The sequence below is a fragment of the Pseudorasbora parva genome, chromosome 10 (assembly GCF_024679245.1).
Source record: "Pseudorasbora parva isolate DD20220531a chromosome 10, ASM2467924v1, whole genome shotgun sequence".
NCBI lineage: Eukaryota > Metazoa > Chordata > Actinopteri > Cypriniformes > Gobionidae > Pseudorasbora > Pseudorasbora parva.
Genome location: NC_090181.1, coordinates 43,707,162 through 43,727,003, shown reverse-complemented (window position 1 = coordinate 43,727,003; position 19,842 = coordinate 43,707,162). Strand labels below are relative to the sequence as shown.

The window sequence follows — 19,842 nt, the reverse complement described above, 5'->3', positions numbered from 1 at the left end:
TGTAAGATACAAGGTAATGAAGCTTTTATGCATTGTCGTGTTTCTTTAGAAATAAACAATGGACAAATGGAGTCTTTAAACACCTCAGATGTAAAGTTATTCACTGTCAAAGTGACTCAAAAAGGAATGGGAGTCAATGGGATGCTAACAGCAGGTGATGGCTTGGTTAGCAACGGCCGCCCCTATGGGTGGAACGCTTTCCGAGCGCTAGATTACCCCCTGACTTCATACACCTACACAAGTCAGCAAGACTAATACCTTTTGGTCTAGTTTTGCATACAGGTAGTTAGTATGACATTCAGATACTAAAATCAGTATAGGTGGAGGATCATTCTTACATCACTATTTCAGCCCATGTCATGTGGAGTCTAGACGCTAGAAATGTTTCAGAATCCACGCGCTGTGCTGCGATTTACAAATGTGCAAGAAGAGATCCACAAATAAAGTTCTATTTGACATAAAAATAAATGTTTGGATTTTTTTGTTATTCACAAATTGTGAATCTAATTAACTTTTGTGAAACTCCTGCATATATTTTTGGATCTCATTCTATTTATTTGTGAATTTATTCAATTTGTGTGAATCTCTTTACATTTATTTGTGGATAACTATCGATTTGTTTGGAATAATGCAACAAAACTATCCCCATATAAACTAGGTAAAAAAAAAAATCAGTAAAAGCATTAAATATAGGGTATAGGTTTATTTGTTGATGCATACAGTACTGCTTTAAAATAAAATATGTAATACTTAAATTACTTTAAAAATGTCACTGAACTTATATAAAAAAATCTAAATTGGATAAAAGCATCTGCTAAATGTAAATGTAAATTATTTGTCTAAGCTTATAAAGATTATAAATGTATTTATCCCAAAAAATATTCAAGATATCTATTTAGAACGTTTGCTTCTTCAGTGAATTGATCTTATTTTAAGGATGTTTAGAATTGTTTTGTGAAGTTGTCATAATTACACTATGTACATAATGAAAATCACTTCCAGTCGAATATCTCCCACAGTGCACATGTCAGCCGTCTCTCAGTAAAATAATAATAACTCTTCAAATGTATGATGCTTTGCATAACATTTATGCATCTAACGCAGGTTTAAAAGATGCAGTCGCTTCAAAGTTGAAATAAAAGCTGGGAAATCAGTGTCAGGAGTGTGTGAAGTTATAAAGCGTTTGAGATTTCATTTGCTGTCATATTAAAGTAAATATCTGCGAGTGAAGTCCCAGCTCTTTGAACTGCCATCCGGACGCTTTCCTCAGCGCTGAGCTTTTTATTCTTTCGCTTCCACAGATTCACATCATTGACTTTGATGATGAGAATAATATGATTAATAAGAGCGTACTCCTGCACGATGCTGGCGAGATATGGCACATCAGCGGCAGCCCTGCAGACAAGGCGGTGCTGACCACATGCTACAACAAGAGTGAGTCTTTCTCTTCCTCTCGCACAGTTTGTGTTTTAAGGTTTCCTGTGCAAACAATCATAGAAATGTGCACCCAAGAGACAGACAGGTTTGAACTCTTAAAGTCCCCATGGAATCAAAATTTAAGTTGTTTGGCTTTTAGTATGAATATGTTAGTCTTAGTATCTATAAGCTAGTGTGCTCCAAAACAATGACAAAATTAACATTTAAAACATATTATCATTCAAAACTTACAGTCTCTCACTTCCACCAATATTGATCAATGATTTTGATGACATCACTCTGCACTTCAGCTTCTCATCAGATTTTCTATCCAATCACAGGCTCTCTAGAATCTGAAGCCCCACCCCCTACATTACACACAGAACACACATTACACGCTGAAGCTGCGACTGAAATCATTCACATCACACATTTACTGTTTTCTACATGGAGAATGGCACATAGTGGGATAACGATCAGACAGTGCACTATATAGGGGATGGGGAACGATCAGACAGAGCACTATATAGGGGATAGGGAACAATCAGACAGTGCACTATATAGGGGATAGGGAACAATCAGACAGTGCACTATATAGGGGATAGGGAACAATCAGACAGTGCACTATATAGGGGATAGGGAACGATCAGACAGAGCACTATATAGGGGATGGGGAACGATCAGACAGTGCACTATATAGGGGATGGGGAACGATCAGACAGAGCACTATATAGGGGATAGGGAACAATCAGACAGTGCACTATATAGGGGATAGGGAACAATCAGACAGTGCACTATATAGGGGATAGGGAACGATCAGACAGAGCACTATATAGGGGATAGGGAACAATCAGACAGTGCACTATATAGGGGATAGGGAACAATCAGACAGAGCACTATATAGGGGATAGGGAACAATCAGACAGTGCACTATATAGGGGATAGGGAACAATCAGACAGTGCACTATATAGGGGATAGGGAACAATCAGACAGTGCACTATATAGGGGATAGGGAACAATAAGACAGTGCACTATATAGGGGATAGGGAACAATCAGACAGTGCACTATATAGGGGATTGGGGAACGATCAGACAGTGCACTATATAGGGGATAGGGAACAATCAGACAGTGCACTATATAGGGGATAGGGAACAATCAGACAGTGCACTATATAGGGGATAGGGAACGATCAGACAGTGCACTATATAGGGGATAGGGAACGATCAGACAGAGCACTATATAGGGGATAGGGAACGATCAGACAGTGCTCTATATAGGGGATTGGGGAACGATCAGACAGTGCACTATATAGGGGATAGGGAACGATCAGACAGTGCACTATATAAGGGATAGGGAACGATAAGACAGTGCACTATATAGGGGATAGGGAACGATCAGACAGTGCTCTATATAGGGTATAGGGAATGATCAGATAGAGCACTATATAGGGGATAGGGAACGATCAGACAGTGCTCTATATAGGGTATAGGGAATGATCAGATAGAGCACTATATAGGGGATAGGGAACGATCAGACAGTGCTCTATATAGGGTATAGGGAACGATCAGACAGAGCACTATATAGGGGATTGGGGAACGATCAGACAGTGCACTATATAGGGGATAGGGAACGATCAGACAGTGCACTATATAGGGGATAGGGAACAATCAGACAGTGCACTATATAGGGGATAGGGAACAATCAGACAGTGCACTATATAGGGGATAGGGAACGATCAGACAGAGCACTATATAGGGGATAGGGAACGATCAGACAGTGCACTATATAGGGGATAGGGAACGATCAGACAGTGCTCTATATAGGGGATAGGGAATGATCAGACAGTGCTCTATATAGGGGATAGGGAACGATCAGACAGTGCACTATATAGGGATAGGGAACGATCAGACAGTGCACTATATAGGGGATAGGGAACGATCAGACAGTGCACTATATAGGGGATAGGGAACGATCAGACAGTGCTCTATTTAGGGGATAGGGAACGATCAGACAGTGCACTATATAGGGGATAGGGAACGATCAGACAGTGCACTATATAGGGGATAGGGAACGATCAGACAGAGCACTATTTAGGGGATAGGGAACGATCAGACAGTGCACTATATAGGGGATAGGGAACGATCAGACAGTGCACTATATAGGGGATTGGGAACGATCAGACAGTGCACTATATAGGGGATAGGGAACGATCAGACAGTCCACTATATGTTTTTATTTCAGTGTAAATTATGTCAACACACTGAATAACACTGTGTGTTTCAAGGCACTTCGTTAGGACTTTTTACTTTACTTTACTCAGTCTTGTTCGTAGTCAAAAAATACTTGTTTCATATTTGACATTATTCCAGCTCGTTTCTTCCCAGTCTGTCAGTACCGCTCTGTTTAGTTCCTGTCTCTTTGAAGCCCCTCCTTCTGAAAAGCACAGTGTGCTCTGATTGGTTGGCTGGAGTAGTGTGTTGTGATTGGTCAAGCTCTTCCAGTGTGTTTGGTAAATGTCCCGCCCCTTACCATAACCGCCAGTTTCAACCCACTACTAACTCACTCAACAGCCCCCCCCCCCTTATTCTGCGTATTAATTATTTAAACAAGAAATATTGTGACATGTTCGATCCCATAAGAAAACTCAAGACTACAATGGAGGAATCGTTTCAGAGAGTACAGAAACACTGACACTGATATAGAGAAGATTCCTAGTCTTATTATACACAATTTAACAGCATGTTATATTAAAGAACATTTTTAAATATTCTTTTCCTCTCAGACAGACGTCACATTACAGAATCCAAATGGCTTGTGAATGCCTTTTCATTTTAGCTTTAAAGATGCACTTAGCTTTAAAAATTACACCAAATGAAACTTAACTTAAGTTACTGCCACATTTTTATAATCAAATTGGCTGCATGATTAAATTGGCTGTGCAGTACAAGTAATTATAAAAAAAAAATTCCGTCTAGTTTGAATTCAAGGTATGGTTGCATTGATACACATTTTATCAGTTCATGTTTTTCCCTGGGAATCAAACCCATTCCTTTGGTGTTGTTAGTGGCACACTCTCCTGTTTGAATAGAAGAATACTCTGTTGTATTGACTATAATGACTGTACACTAATAAGCACTAGTTTGTGTCCGATGTAAGAAACGATGGGCTGCCTATAACCAGAGCCGTCGTCAAGCTGAAGACACTGGATATCACCAAAGAGCTGAACCCATCATTTCTCATTTCGGTTCTGTACTGAAACACTTGCCTGTCAATATCTTCAAAGTGGCCAATTTGATGCAGTGTAATGGATTAGCATTACACCACAGAACAAGTCTCTCCCAGCACTTTACCTCCGACTTTAGGAAGAAACTGCTGTCTTTCCAACGCTGTGATCGGCCTAAGGAAAAAAAAACATTCATATCCCACCTGGATCAGATTGGAAATGCCAATCAAACACCCTTGTTTTTTTTTAACATGCAAACATCTGTCACTGTACATAATAAAGGTGAGAAATCAGTCATTGTGAAATCTACTGGAAATGAGAACTACAGGTTATGGTATGCCATAAAGTGTGAATTTTTAAATGCATTTCACCATTATCTACCATACTTTCAATATAAAATGTAAAATATGAAAAATATGCAAAAGGAAATTTATTTTCAAATAAAACCATTTTCTTTATAAAAAGACAAGGTTTGGTCCTCAAAAAGCCTTTTTCCAAAGGTACATCTTAGGGGGAGGGTAATTCAAAAATAATAGTCTAGCCGTTTTGGCTTATCGCGATAATGATGTCGCAAAGGCATTGATTATTTTTTTATGCATAGCTTGTGAGTGAAGCACGGCTATGCAGCTCCATGTGAAAGCGCTGTGAGTCTGAGTCTGTTATAATGTGCATTTGAAAAAGAGAAACACGTCAAACATCTTCCCAAACATGAGAAGCATTTAGTCACGTTTAATCAGTCAAAGTCTTTCAATCTTCTTTTGATTCAGCTCCGATAGTATGACGTTCATGTCGATTTCTTGGAATGATGTGTGCTCTTAGACCATAAAAAAAGATGGACGACGTGTCTTCACTACCTTCCACTGAAGAAAAGTGAAGCCGCTAATGTCCGAAATATAGTGCTGACATCTTGCGCTGATTTGGGATAGAGTCTGTGCAGTAGAGAGCAGGAAGCAGAGCTGCGATATCAAAAGTTATAGAACCAGCTGCCATATCACCCTGTAGCCCAAGACTGGTTTCCCACTGAAGCTAAGCAGGGCTGAGCCTGGTCAGTACCTGGATGGGAGACCAACTGGGAAAACGAGTCAGGTGCTGGTAGAGGTGTTAGTGAGGCCAGCAGGGGGCACTCAACCTGTGGCGCACCCCCTGTCCTAACACCCCAGTGTAGTGATGGGGACACTATACTGACAAAGAGCACCATCCTTCGGATGAGACGTTGAACCGAGGTCCCGACTCTCTGTGGTCGTTAAAAATCCCAGGATGTCCTTTGGAAAAAGAGTAGGGGTGTAACCCCGGCATCCTGGCCAAATTTGCCCATTGGCCTCTGTCCATCATGGCCTCCTAATCTTCCCCCTTTCCTGATTGGCTTCATCACTCGGCCTCCTCTCCACCAATCAGCTGGTGTGTGGTGAGCGTTCTGGCGCAATATGGCTGCCATCGCATCATCCAGGTGGATGCTGCACATTGGTGGTGGTTGAGGAGATTCCCCCTTCAATGTAAAGCACTTTGAGTGCCTTGAAAAGCGCTATATAATTCGAACACATTATTATTATTTATTATTATTATTATTAGAAATGTAGAAATTTAAGCTAAATCTCCTCTCAAAAATCCAGAAAAAAAGTCTGCTAGTGCCTCAGTGACTACTAACAAAATGATTTGAAGTGTAATTTGATTGTTTAGTTTGTCTCATGTCCCATTACGTCACACAGATACTGGGACCAACCACCTGGGGGCGATTCAGACGCTTTGGGTTCACTTTTCAGGACTTGCATGCACTATTGTACATCTGCGGCACACATTTGGAGTGCCTTGCGTGAGAGCGTCCTCTGGCTTGAAGATGGAGCAGCATTTACAACTGATCACAGCCGTGCTTCACTGAGAAGCTGCACATTAAATAATCAGTCTTTGCCAAATCGTGTGCGGTTTAATTGCATTTTATCATGCAGCTCTAACTGAAATATCTTAAAATATGTCAGTGCCATTGTTTTGTCTCAAGATGCACACCAGTAATTGAACTAAGGCCTAACCCTGGCTTAATCTAAACCTTGTCTGTTAAACTAGGCCTAAGTGTCTCCAACTAAGCAACCCAAACTTCATCAGGTGACATAATGGAGAAAGAAACCTTGGAAGAAACCAGGCTCATTCCAGGCTTCATTACAAGTCATTTTATGGATTGATATAATTCAGAATATTTCAGCCAGTTCCTTCCGCTGGAAGATCGGGATACACTACGCCAGTATTTAATGGAAGGGGTAGGTTATTATAATACTAAGTCAATTTGAAAAATGTAAACTCTTCGCAGTGCATTCTGAGATCGCCTCTTAGATGGCAGCTTAATTTAGTTGTCTTCTAATTTGAACAGCTTATCACAAGCATGACTGTGATGTCTTAAAATGTTTGATTTGGTGTCGTAAAATACTTCAAATCGTGTGCCCGATCGAGATTTGATCCAGTGCTATCTTCCGCTACAAGTGTTTTGAACTTGCTTTTCTGTTTGTTAATAATATTGTTTGATTGTAACATCGTGGCTGATAGACAGTTCACAGAAGACTTTATGTGTGGTTATATGTGCAGTGAGTTCACTCACACAGTCATGTCACACAGGCTGTTAATGCAGGATATGACACATTCTTGCACTCGCCCCCGGGCAATTAAAAATCGTACACAAACATGACGAAACAATTGAAAGTAAAAAATTTAATTAAATCCCGTGTTTAGAAGACTGACGCCCTGGGCTGGTCACTGACAGTTCTCATATGGGGAACATTTCTTTTCTGAGTGAAAACTTGGATATGATTTTTTTTTTCATTTCTCCTTCCATCTTCATTATGATGAGGCCAATGTGCAAGATGTCATAGTGGAGTTCAAAAGAGGAATGTAATTACCGTGACATTCAAGCTAATGGAGTAGCCGGGCGGCACAGAGTCTGCCTCCATCATCACCCCCGCCTTCCACCTTATGCTGCGCTGAGCGCTGAATTATCTGATCTGAGAACAGCGCTGATTCTGTGCTCTACTACACCAGCGACAGGCTTTTCAACAGCTTTACTAGGACAAAAGAACTGCAGAATTAAATCTACCATGCAGTGAATATTACTCTATACATTAACAAACTGTAACTATTTACGTAACAAAATATAATTATTTTTCAAATATTTCATCACAGTTGAAAAATCCTGTAAATACTGAAGAATATATTGTGTTCACCAAGGGAGCAAATAATTAAATTCAATATTTCAGCACTTCATTTTGTAATGATCATGTTGTTGTTGTTTTTCTGGAATGTATTCAATATGCTTTAAATATAGTGGAATAAAAGTTAAAGTTTTCCCATGTAATTAAATTACAACAATTTCTGCAGCAAATATCGAAGCCAGGTCTTTGCTTTTCTTTTCTTAGTTTTGCATGTGCGCAAGTAAAACATTTCATATAGAATGAAGCAGCAATAATATCATATATCATATAGAAGATGTTTGTAATGTTTACAGAAAATTACTGTAAAAATGAGACAGTAAAAATGGTTAATTAACTATAAGTTGCCTGTACATTCATTGCAAATTGTAGATGCATTGCGTCATATGTACTTTTACTATCAAACACTTTTAAATATATAGTTTTTTGAAAGTACACTGTATAAATGAATGATTTGTTTAGGCCTTATTTTAACGATCTGAGCTTGTGGTCCGAAGCGCAGGTACACATGAGGTGTGTCCGAATCCATTTTTGTTAGTTTAATGTCGAAAAAAAACGGTCAGCGCTCCAGGCATATTGTTTAAAAGGGTTGTACCTCGTCTCTTAATGGGTCTGTTTTGGGCATTTCGTGCAATAAACCAATCAGAGACGCATCTCCCATTCCCTTTATAAGCCAGTTGTGCTCACACAATGGCGGATTCGCTATTTACATGGAGGAATTTGCAAGCAGGAAGTCTGAACGCTTCTCTAGCGAGGATACCGATCTGCTCATCCAATGACGCATGCATGCTCCTCATTACTGCAAATAGGTCATTCAATATTCATGCAATGACTATACATTATGACATGTAGGCAATTTTATCTTTATGCACACAATAATCTTTTACATTTGAATCCTTTAATGTTTTATATTTAAAAATCTGTGTGTGCTGCTGCGCATTGCTGTGTATGTGATAAGCAGAGTGTACACGCATTGTGTAGGCACATACAGGCTCATATTTCTAATACACCCTTTAAATAACAAAAAATACTGTGCTATTGACTTTAGAGCAGGTTTGTGTTGGCCAATGGTGTCTTCAGTGTCTCAAAATAGCAACAAACCAACAATGCGCCTGAACATACCTTGTTTTCAGACTAGCACACCGATGGTTGAACAGATGGCGCCAGTGTATTTGCTATTTAAACAATGTGACGTTGGACATGAAAATTATAACTGCGTCGGGCTGACTAGCAAAAAAGACTTGTGCCGTGCCTGGCGTTGTATTGTGCCGAGTGTATGATAGGGCCCTTTATGTTAAAGTGGTGGTTCCATGTTTTTTTTCTAGGCTTGGTTGTGTTTATGGGGCACAGTATAACATGTCTTAATACTTTTTTTTATTTTTTAAACACCGTATTTTTCTTATATTTGACCTTTATTCCACACCGCTGTCTTCACTGTCCTTTGAACGGCTCGTTTGCTTCCTGCTTCTATGAAGCCCATCCCTCTGAAAAACGCAATGGTCTTAGATTGGTTAGCTGGCCAAATGTAGTTTCCTGTATTTTTATTGGCTGAAGTGCCAAGCACAGGGTGTCGGAAATGCCACGCCCCTTACCATTACGGGCAGAAGTCACATCTGCAGAGACTAGTGAGGGTTTATGATGTCACCAACCCAGGAAGAAGCTCGTTGTAGTTCAAACCGGCCGTTTTTGTAGGCAATAAACTGCCATAACTTTAAAAGACAATATCTCTATTTGCATTAAACTTTCAGCGCTGTAACTTTGCAGACACTGTTTATGCTCAAGCAGCAACATTACACACTAACTAAAGTTAAAAAAGTGAAAACCGCATGCAACCACCACTTTAAAATACAAGATTTAACTTGGCAAGATAAAAACAATAATAATAATTGTTGAAATTACTGTACAGCGAGTATACTTCAAAATTAAAGAAAAGAAATCCATTTAAGCTGAATTTGTACACTGTAAAATCGTTGAATTACCATATAATTGTCAGTGAATAACAGTTAAAAAAAAATTCCCTGCATGACACGTGTCGTGGAAATTCTCAATACGAATATCTGACTTCACCACGGAAAAATGTGATGGAAAATGTCTCCTCTTGTGATTTTAAATCAATTGCCTTTTCCCACCGATGAAGGGAGCAGATCCTCAGGCCTCCTGGCTGGCTCGCCAAACTGTCGTGGAAATTCTCAATACGAATATCTGACTTCACCACGGACAATTCAAAACAACTCCCAGCTGTTAATACAAAACTAAAGTATCTCGAGGTAATCCCCTTTTTTTTTAATACATTAACACAATTTCAATACTTCGAGGTAATTCGCCTTTTGAAGTAAGGTGATGGCGTCCCGTCGAGACTCGAGAAGCTACTATCACTAGCGTTTACTCAAACACACGAGCACACAGGTCTTTAGCATCTATACACCGTCACGTCCTTCTCAGCCGTACACTGGTCTCTGCAGGATCCTTAATACTAACATATTACAGCCTCACCTGGAGGACGTCTCTATAGTCTTCCAACACTATCACTGTCTCTGCTGTGATCTATTGAGTGCAGAATCTTTAGTACTTCTATTCCTCAGCTACGTAGCAAACTGACACCACTCCCAAGTTGCTTTTTGCTGAAGTTTTATTCACGGCCGGGAGATTACTGGTCACAACAACCAAAGGAGTCTCTCTGAACAGAAAGAAACATGTACATTTAAACAATACAGCTTGGGTGAAAATCAATGTCACTCAAGTTTCCTTCACTGTGATTGGTTCTGGTGATTGGATTATAATGTTCTATCATATGACTTCTATTTGTGTTAAGCATCTTTTTGGGTGGTCTTTGACCTGAACATCCTCAGTCTGCGTTTTTCTGTAGTTTAATGTTAAATAACCCCTTTACCACTTCTGAGGCCATTATATTAAATATTTCCATCACACACGTCACATATGATTACATTTTATATACATAATTTAGTTTCTTCTCCCTTTCTTTAATCATTAAAGGTGCCCTATGTAGTATTTTTGCAGTAAAATATCCAAAAACCACTGGCCGGTGTTATATATTTTGTTCAGTTGAGTACTTACAATATCCCAAATGTTTCCAACTATTTGTAAATTGTGAGAAAATTGCTATTTTAACTAAGGGCCGGGACTAGGGCTGGGATAAACGATTATTTTTTAAACGATTAATCTAGCGATTATTTTTTCGATGCATCGATTAATCTAACGATTAATTTCCCTGTCTGATTCGGTTACGATTCGATTCGATTACCGATTATCTCCCCATTAATTGCCTAATAGCAATTTATACATGTTGATTTAATTATCTGAATGAAAAAACGAATTCCTTAACATTGCAATATATGTTTATTGCTCTTAAAATTCCAAAGTAAGACTATACAAGAGCAATGCATTCAATAAAACCTTGAAAACATAAAGTAGGCTACACACACACACACACACACACACACACACACACACACACACACACACACAAATAAATAAGTATTAACCTACAACAAAGAAACATATTATATGATTTTTCTATGTATGCAGCTCAGCCTACAGGCTATGCCCATCGATTAAATATCAAAAAGTTGGTTAATCAAATCCGGGGACACACTGCAAGCGTGAGCGTCTCGGCTGCGTGGCGTGTCCGTTTTTGTTTCGGCTCACATGTTAACAGGTTGGAGTTTGCACACTGCCTGTGACGCGCGGAAAACGCGTGCATGCTGGAAATAGAAGAGCGCCTATTTTTCACGTGTGTTGGGAGCGTCTCCGGGCAAAATAGAATAGGAAAAGATGTTTATATATCATTTTGACACAAATACATATTATTAAATTACATTTTCATGTTTGAAAGTCTGTAGGTTTACATAAATGCAGATATAGGCCTAATTGTAATAATAAAAAACGTCAATTATCGATTTTGAAATATTGCAACTGTCAATACAGAACGAAATATTCTGTAGCCTATTTTGCCGTCAATACCATAGATATGTGGCTACTCCCGACGTTTTCTTTGCTGTATCAGTAGGCTATTTATGTTTAACATTAGGGATAGGGCTTCCCTCCGCATCAATAGCAGCAGCAGCGTCGCGTCAGACACGCTTCTAGTGTGCAAAGGCAGAGAAAACGCCACGCAGCCCCGTGGATGATCCGCAACAGAAACGCCACGCGCATCCGCGGCATGACAGTGAAAAAAGTTACATGTAGAGTGCATTATGGGCGCCAATATTCCGTTTAAAACCGGAATAGTCCTGGGATGAAACTGCTCACTTAGAGGATGGATACCCTCGGTCACATCAGCGCGATTAGACATTGAACATTTTAAATTTAAAACAGCTTATTATGTAGGTAACGTCAATGTGTCCGATGCTTTCACTTGATGCAAACGTTTGTTTTTGTGATTAAAATACATCAAATATTACCAAAACATCTGTCTTCCTGTGTGCAGAAATTTGTTTATGTAGCCGTGACAACAAAACGCGTGCGGGCATGCCTGTGATGCTCCGTGTGCACCGCGCGCCAACCCCATAGACTGTGGCCAACCCGCAAGCCTTGCACTTCTGAAAGTCTGAGGAGCCACTCGTGTTGCTACCATAGATATACATAATAAATAATATACTTAATTACATAATATACTTTATTATGTACATCTATGGTTGCTACTACTCTCCGGCGCCGCCATCTTTATTTTGAGTCTGACGAATCGACGCGCATATTTTGCGTCGACGTCATCGATGACGTCGACGCGTTGTCCCAGCCCTAGCCGGGACGTTTCAGCATAGTGTTTGAGGAGGTCGCCTGTCAATTGCGTCATATCTGTGCAACCCTCGGTTTCGGGTTTTATTTGTCAGGAGCGCTTTACTCTTAGCAGTGTGAACAAGTGTACGCACGGAGTAACGTCATAACATCATTTTCAACACACTTGAATGTATCTAATATGATAAACAGAGCTGCTTTACCTCGGATCAGGAAGAGCGGATCAGTGTGGGCGCCCGGCGAATGTCTCTTGTCCCGTCATAATAAAAGTCCCGGTGTTCACGAGTCGTGTGTTTGTATAACAATCGCTCCAGCGGCTGTGCTCAGCTCCACAACACTCGGTCCTGCTCTGCTTCACACTACAGTAACGTTAATAACCGCATTCATGAACGTGATTTCTGCCCGTGTCCTTTTTTCCACCGGCTGTGAGGTGAAGACCACATGTCCCAAGATGCTGCGCTCAAACTTGCCGCCATCAAACTACGCATTTGTTTTGAATAGGCGCCCTCCAGTGGACGGAAAGTTGCATAGTGCACCTTTAAAATTAGGGTAGGTAATTTTCAGAGAGGCTAGCAATAGCGAACTAGCTTTGAAAGCATAAGACTCCACCCTCCCTACAGAGCGTCTCAAAAGCCACGCCTTCTTCAAAACACATGACTGCGTACAGCAGGAAGCAAACAAAAGTGTCACGAGAGATTATCTCATGTCTCAAAGCACATAACCAGGTGTGATAGAACTGATTACCAACCAAGGAGACTAACTAGGGAACTAAGGAAAATGAGAACAGAGCAAACAGTGAAAACAAAACAAACAGAACATACATGTTACAAGCACATGTTTACTGCATAATTTTAGTGTCATGTTATCCTCATCTATATATGAGACCATTGGCCATGTTTTATCGACAGACCACTAAACTCTGATTTAGAATATGACTTACTATTGTACTTTTAGTACATATTAAATTAAAATGCCGTTGATGAGCAGTTGTTGAGGTCGTTTCTATCTTTAAATACTTGCGGATACACATCAACTACCTGGCACAACAACTCTGTCAGCCTAAGAAAGCCCATGAACCAGGGGCGGCATTTACGTATGGCAGTTGCCATACCCTGACATTCAGACAAAACAAGGTAAATAAACAACTCATTATGCTTCTCATTAGTTCTGTTGCTTTAGCTGGCCTTTGGCAGAAATTGCAGCTTTGAAGAGCAAATCTAAACAGCTAAATCCTAACCAGACGTGATGCAATGTAACGCGATAAGATTTCCAGTGGCAAGCAGTTTATCTGTCCAAACCAGACTCAACCCAGGACGCAAGAAAATCAACCAAAAATCACAGCCAATCACATGAGCTTGTGGGCGGGCTATGCTGCACAATCTGTTTGTAAAATAGAATCATTGCAAATCACTGTTGCAGCTGGTTAATATGAAAAACTCTGATTAACATGGAAAAGACATTTTCGTTACATACGTGTTGCTTCTGGTTAGGATGGTGTATGTTATGGTTTGGTAATGAAAGTGCACAATGAATAGGAATAGACAGGAACTGAATTTAAAGGTGGGGTGAGTTCTGAATGGTAACCGTTGTTGATATTTCAAAACACCAAAACAAACACGCCGCTTCCCCCAAAAGGTTTTTGGCCCTATTTTGATAGCTCCGCCCCACACATGTGTAACCCAGGCAACGACTATGGCAGAATCTGTATAGATGAAAAGAGGAAACAAACATATATTAGGAGTATAGTATCTTACTTGTCGGACACATTTTGTGAGCTGGCGCTTGAAACAGTGAGGAGATTTAGATGCTTTATACGGTGTGGAAATGAACGGGTCTTTATCATCGCTGAAGTGAGACACAATACGATCGCAAATAGACAAACAAGCATGAAACACGAGCATGAAACACGAGCATATTCAAGCAAAGCCAGCATATATTAGTTCTCGGCAAATGTCTGTCGTGTGTGTGTGTGTGTGTGTGTGTGTGTGTGTGTGTGTGTGTGTGTGTGTGTGTGTGTATGTTTTGAATAATAATGACTTGCACTGACGCCCCTTACCTACTGATTGGCAACAAGTTTGTTATTGCACTCAGCCCGAGTCCATTTTGTAAAACGGTTTTGAAATAACACTAACTCCACTTTTAATTACAAACTTGAAGTAGACCATAGAAATACACAGCCAAACGTTAATATTAATGAGGACGAACAGAGAATGGGTGAGAACTCAGGGTTTAAATGGACAGGGCAAACAAAGGAACTAATGAAATGATGAATGAACACAGGTGAAACATAATGACTAATCACTTAACACAGGGACATAAGGTCATTAGGCGAACACAAAGCATCATGGGAAAGGTAGTGAAAACTAGACAACACAGAGATATCACATTACAGTTTCAGAACTTAATTGGGCCCCAAATGGTTCAAGGTCCAAATTACAGTTTCAGTGCAGCTTCAGAGGGCTTTAAACGACACCAGATGATAAATAAAGAGCTTATCTAGCAAAACGATCTGTCATAAAAAATAAAAAAATTAACGTTTTATAAGCACAAATGCTGGCCTTGCTCTGTTCTGTAATGCACGTTCGTGACGTCACGTAATACGCAATGTTGAAAAAGTCACGCTTGACTTAGGCGGAAGTACCGAGTCAGTGTTTACAAGTGTCCGTAAAAATGTTTTAAAAGATAAACTGACACAAAAACATTTGAATATGTGTATATGATCCTCCTTATGCACATTTGTAAACATTGATTCGGTAGTTCTGTCTTGACTGTTATGATTATCCACATGAATGAAATTGGGCCCTATCTTGCACCCAGCGCAATTGACTTTGTACACCGACGCATGGGTCATTCCTATTTTGCACCCGCGCAAAGCGCGCTTTTCCCTCCACAGAAGCACGTCGCTAAACTAGTGAATGAACTTGCGCTCCCGGGGCGGTTCAGCGCAAAAAAGGAGGCGTGTTCTGGCGCAAACAATCCCTGGTGCTGTTTTGCTGTTCCATTAAACAGTTGCGCCACTGACCAGAAAAAACCTGGTCTAAAGTCAGTGGCGCGTTGCGCGTTGTTCATTATGCTATTTTAAGGGCGCATGCTTGACCATAATGTATACCGTGCACAACGCGCATACACTTTGCTCATGTAATCTACATAGATGCAACAGTTATTTTTGCAAATCATAAATTGTTACACTAAAAAAATATTAACACATTGTGGTGTGCCACGAAGATGTGAAAAAATAGGCATAAATCTACCTTACAAATTATTCAGGCTAATTGTAGTAATTAAGGATCAGACCTGTTTGCCCAATAGTGGCAAGACATATATGTATATAAGGACATCTGACAAATTGGTTTGTCCGTCAAGAACCAGGAAAAAAAATCGACTGAAAAAACTGTTAAACCGACGCTATTTTGGGTGGGTTTCTCCCATCCCCATACAACACAACTTCTCTGTCTTTCACTCCCTTACGAAAGGAAAATATATTTACCAATACATTACTTGAAATATATTTTAATATATTGTAAATATATGGAATAATATATTCATAGTATTATAAAATATATGATATATTCATGTAATATATTGCAAAATATACAAATGATTGCCGCTTTCAATATATTGCAATATATTGAAAAATATAAATATTAATTCCCATATATGTGAATATATTGCCTAATGTATTGCATGAAATTTTCCAATATACTGCAATATATTTTTGTTTCGTAAGGGCTGCTCTTCGAAGAACATCAGTGTCCTCGGCTGTGAACCGCTCCTGGCGTGCGCCTGGTAAATACGCCATAATAATATCAATCCATAAGGGAACTTGCACAGCTGCTTTTAAAGGGAATGTTGGATGCCGCTCTGATTGGTTTATTCACGTTACGCCCAAACCACACCTATGAATAATGAAGCTACTTCAGACCAACCCATTTTAGATTTGCGCCGGGCGTAAGAGCCATTTATCCCGCCGGGAAAATAGCAACAGCGCCGAGACCCGCCCACAAAGTTACTTGCGCTTCGCGCTTTGACACTTGCATTTCAGATCGTTAAAATAGGGCCCATTGTCTTTATTTCTATAAAAAGCAAAACTAGAGTGGAGCTGTAATATAAAGACAAATTTGTGGCAAAGCTCCAGTACTTTACGCATATCACTTAAAGCAAAAAGAAGATCAAAAGCACTTATTAGAGGCACAACACTTATTTTAGCTCTAGGTAAGTGACTATTACCAACACAATCCAATCAGAATCGTTAGACTGGACCTAACTTTTTTATATAACGTATACAGGCTATATGTAGGAGTTCAGACTGGCGCTCATGTTGTGTGTTTGCTCACGTGATAACAGCAACGTCATACGCACATGACGACAAGGAGGTTAATGTGGTGCGTAAAGCGAGTTACTCCTCCCACTTCTGCTAGTTTAACTGAGATGTCTTATCCCGTGCGAATTAGCCATTAATATTACAGACGTCCTGAGGTAAAATTACTTTACCCCCACCTCCCTATGTTAAACTAATCCCATCCGAATAGGGCTTAAGTCAAGCGTGACCCTTTCAATGTAATTGCGTGTTACGTGACATCTCGAAAGTGCATCAGAAAACAAAGAAAGGCGAGCATTTGTGCTTATAAACTTAAATCTTTTTTTTTTTTTTATGACTGATCGTTCCGCTAAGCCCTTTATTTATCGTCTGTCGTTTAAAGCCCAAGCTGCACTGAAACTGTCATTTGAACCTTAAACCGTTTGGGGCCCAATGAAGTCCATTATATGGAGAAAAATCTTGGAATGTTTTCATCAAAAACCTTAATTACTTTTCGACTGAAGAAAGAAAGACATGGACTTCTTGGGTGACACGGGGGTGGGTAAATTCTCAGCAAAAGTTTATTTAAAAGTGAACTAATCCTTTAAATTGTCCATATTTTTTTATCTCAACTCTTCTGGATTATTGTAATGGCCTCTTTATTGGTATTAGTCAGGCCTCTCTCTCCAGACTGCGGATGGTTCAGAATGCGGCAGCTCGCCTGCATGGTTACACTAAAGCGTGAACATATTACCTGTTCTCGCCTCTCTTCACTGGCTACCTGTCCATTTCAGGATTCATTTTAAGATTTTGGTGCTTGTTTTTAAATCTCTTAATGGTTTAGCACCTAAATTGCTTTCGGACCTGATTAAGCTGTATGCTCCGCTAAGAGCCCTTAGGGTTGCTGACCACTTGCTTTTTGGTGTCCCACAGGCAAAGTTAAAGAGCAGGGGTGACTAAGCATTTGCAGTGGTGGGCTTAAAGCTCTGGAATAGTTTGCCCCTCTATATTAGACAGGCTCAAAACTTGCTGTTTTTAAATCTAGCATAACGTATTTTTTTTTGTCTGGCATTTGACACTATTTGAGAGTTGCTTTTTGATTGGTGTATTGTGTCTTACTGTTTTCTATTGTTGTGTGGCCAGAAGAAACAATGCCTGTGCTTCTTGAGAAGGCTGAAGTGGACTGGCTTGGGAACATCAGTCCACACATCGCAAAAAAATGTGTCACTGCATGATACAGAAACTGCTCTGCTGCAGATTTTTGGCAGCCATTTCCAGATAGAGCTTGACATCTACATCAGCAGATGAAGTAGCAGGGCTGCAGGATCATTAAAGGGTTAGTTCAGCCAAAAATGAAAATTCTGTCATTAATTCCTCACCCTAATGTCATTCGACACCCGTAAGACCTCCGTTCATCATCAGAAAACAAATGAAGATATTTTTGTTGAAATCCGATGGCTCAGAAAGGCCTTCATTGACACCAATGTCATTTCCTCTCTCCAGACCCATAAAGGCACTAAAGACGTCGTTACGAAGCCAATCTCACTACAGCGGCTCTACAATCATTTAATGAAGTGACGAGAATAGTTTTTGTGTGCAAAAAAACCCCTAAATAACAACTCAGCGTATCAATTCATGATTCGGATCGCCAATGTCACGTGATTTCAGCAGCTTGGTAGTTTGACACGCGATCCGAATCATGAATCGATACACTGATTCATAACGGTTTAAAACTTTTCGAAATCAGCCCATCACTGTATAAGTCATTATTTAGGGTTTTTTTGCACCAAAAACTATTCTCGTCGCTTCATTAAATGATTGTAGAGCTGCTGTAGTGAGATGGGCTTTGTATCGACGTCTTTAGTGCCTTTATGGGCCTTGAGAGAGGAAATGACATTGGTGTCAATGAAGGCCTTTCTGAGCCATCGGATTTCAAACAAATATATCTTCATCTGTGTTATGAAGATGAACGGAGGTCTTACGGGTGTCGAACGACATGAGGGTGAGGAATTAATGACAGGATTTACATTTTTGGGTGAACTAACCCTTTAAGGACTCTACCTACTCTCATGGATAGTTTACCCCTTTCCTCTCAGGAAGAAGGCAAGAACAACCAGACTCAGAAACAGCTTCTTTTCAGACTTCCCATTTCATGGTTTAAGTGACCCAGTTCGGATCTTTTTTCCTCCCATGTGGGACAGATTGGATATGACTTACGAATGTGTAAGCAGGAAAAAAGAACATGGATTGAGATATTCTCTGATCGGTTTCAGGCCTCATTCACATGTGGAAATAGATCTGATATGAATCAAATATGTGCATTTGCGTCTGCTGTTTAAGATCAGATATTCCCCCATCAATGCGAGTTGAACATCATTGAAAAAGCAACGGTGGCGAATGACGTCAACTCAGATGGACACCAACCACGATCACATAACTCTTTTCAATGGAGCAATGGAGGATGAAGTTTTAAACCAATTCCTTGCTGAACTTTAAAGATGGATCGGAAAGCAAAAGCATGTATTATCATTTTGTTTGAGTCCATTGCAAATCACACTGTTTTAACTTCCTTTTCGGGCTAAGCTTTTTTCCGGGTCAGTACATCCATGGTTGTTTGCCAAGTGTTTAGTGTAAATGCAGATTTCGGAAATTGGTCGCTTTTAAAAGAAGATGTAAACTGGTCATCAAAAAATTATATACAGTCAACAAATCGGAACTGGGCATCGACCTGCTGTGTAAATGCGGCCTTACAAAATCTTCCCATGTGCAGTAACATTCATTCTCACAGACTCTTTCATGAGCAGTAACAAGCCTAAAAATATATAGTCTTTAAAGGGGACCTATGCCCCTTTTCACAAAATTAAATGTCTCTGGTGTCCCAAGAGTGTTTCAGCTCTAACATATCATATCATATCATTTATCACATATCATTTATAATGGCTTGTCGAATTTGCCCCTATT

At 39.9% G+C, this 19,842-nt stretch overlaps 1 protein-coding gene across 1 annotated transcript in view; it reads left to right on the top strand.

Moving 5' to 3' along the window:
• Positions 1-19,842, top strand: part of eipr1 (EARP complex and GARP complex interacting protein 1) — a 68,145-nt gene that overhangs the window by 5,758 nt on the left and 42,545 nt on the right. The window contains exon 3 of the mRNA XM_067454733.1: positions 1,302-1,434. Coding sequence (XP_067310834.1) covers positions 1,302-1,434 — 133 coding nt within the window. The remainder of the gene's footprint in view (positions 1-1,301; positions 1,435-19,842) is intronic.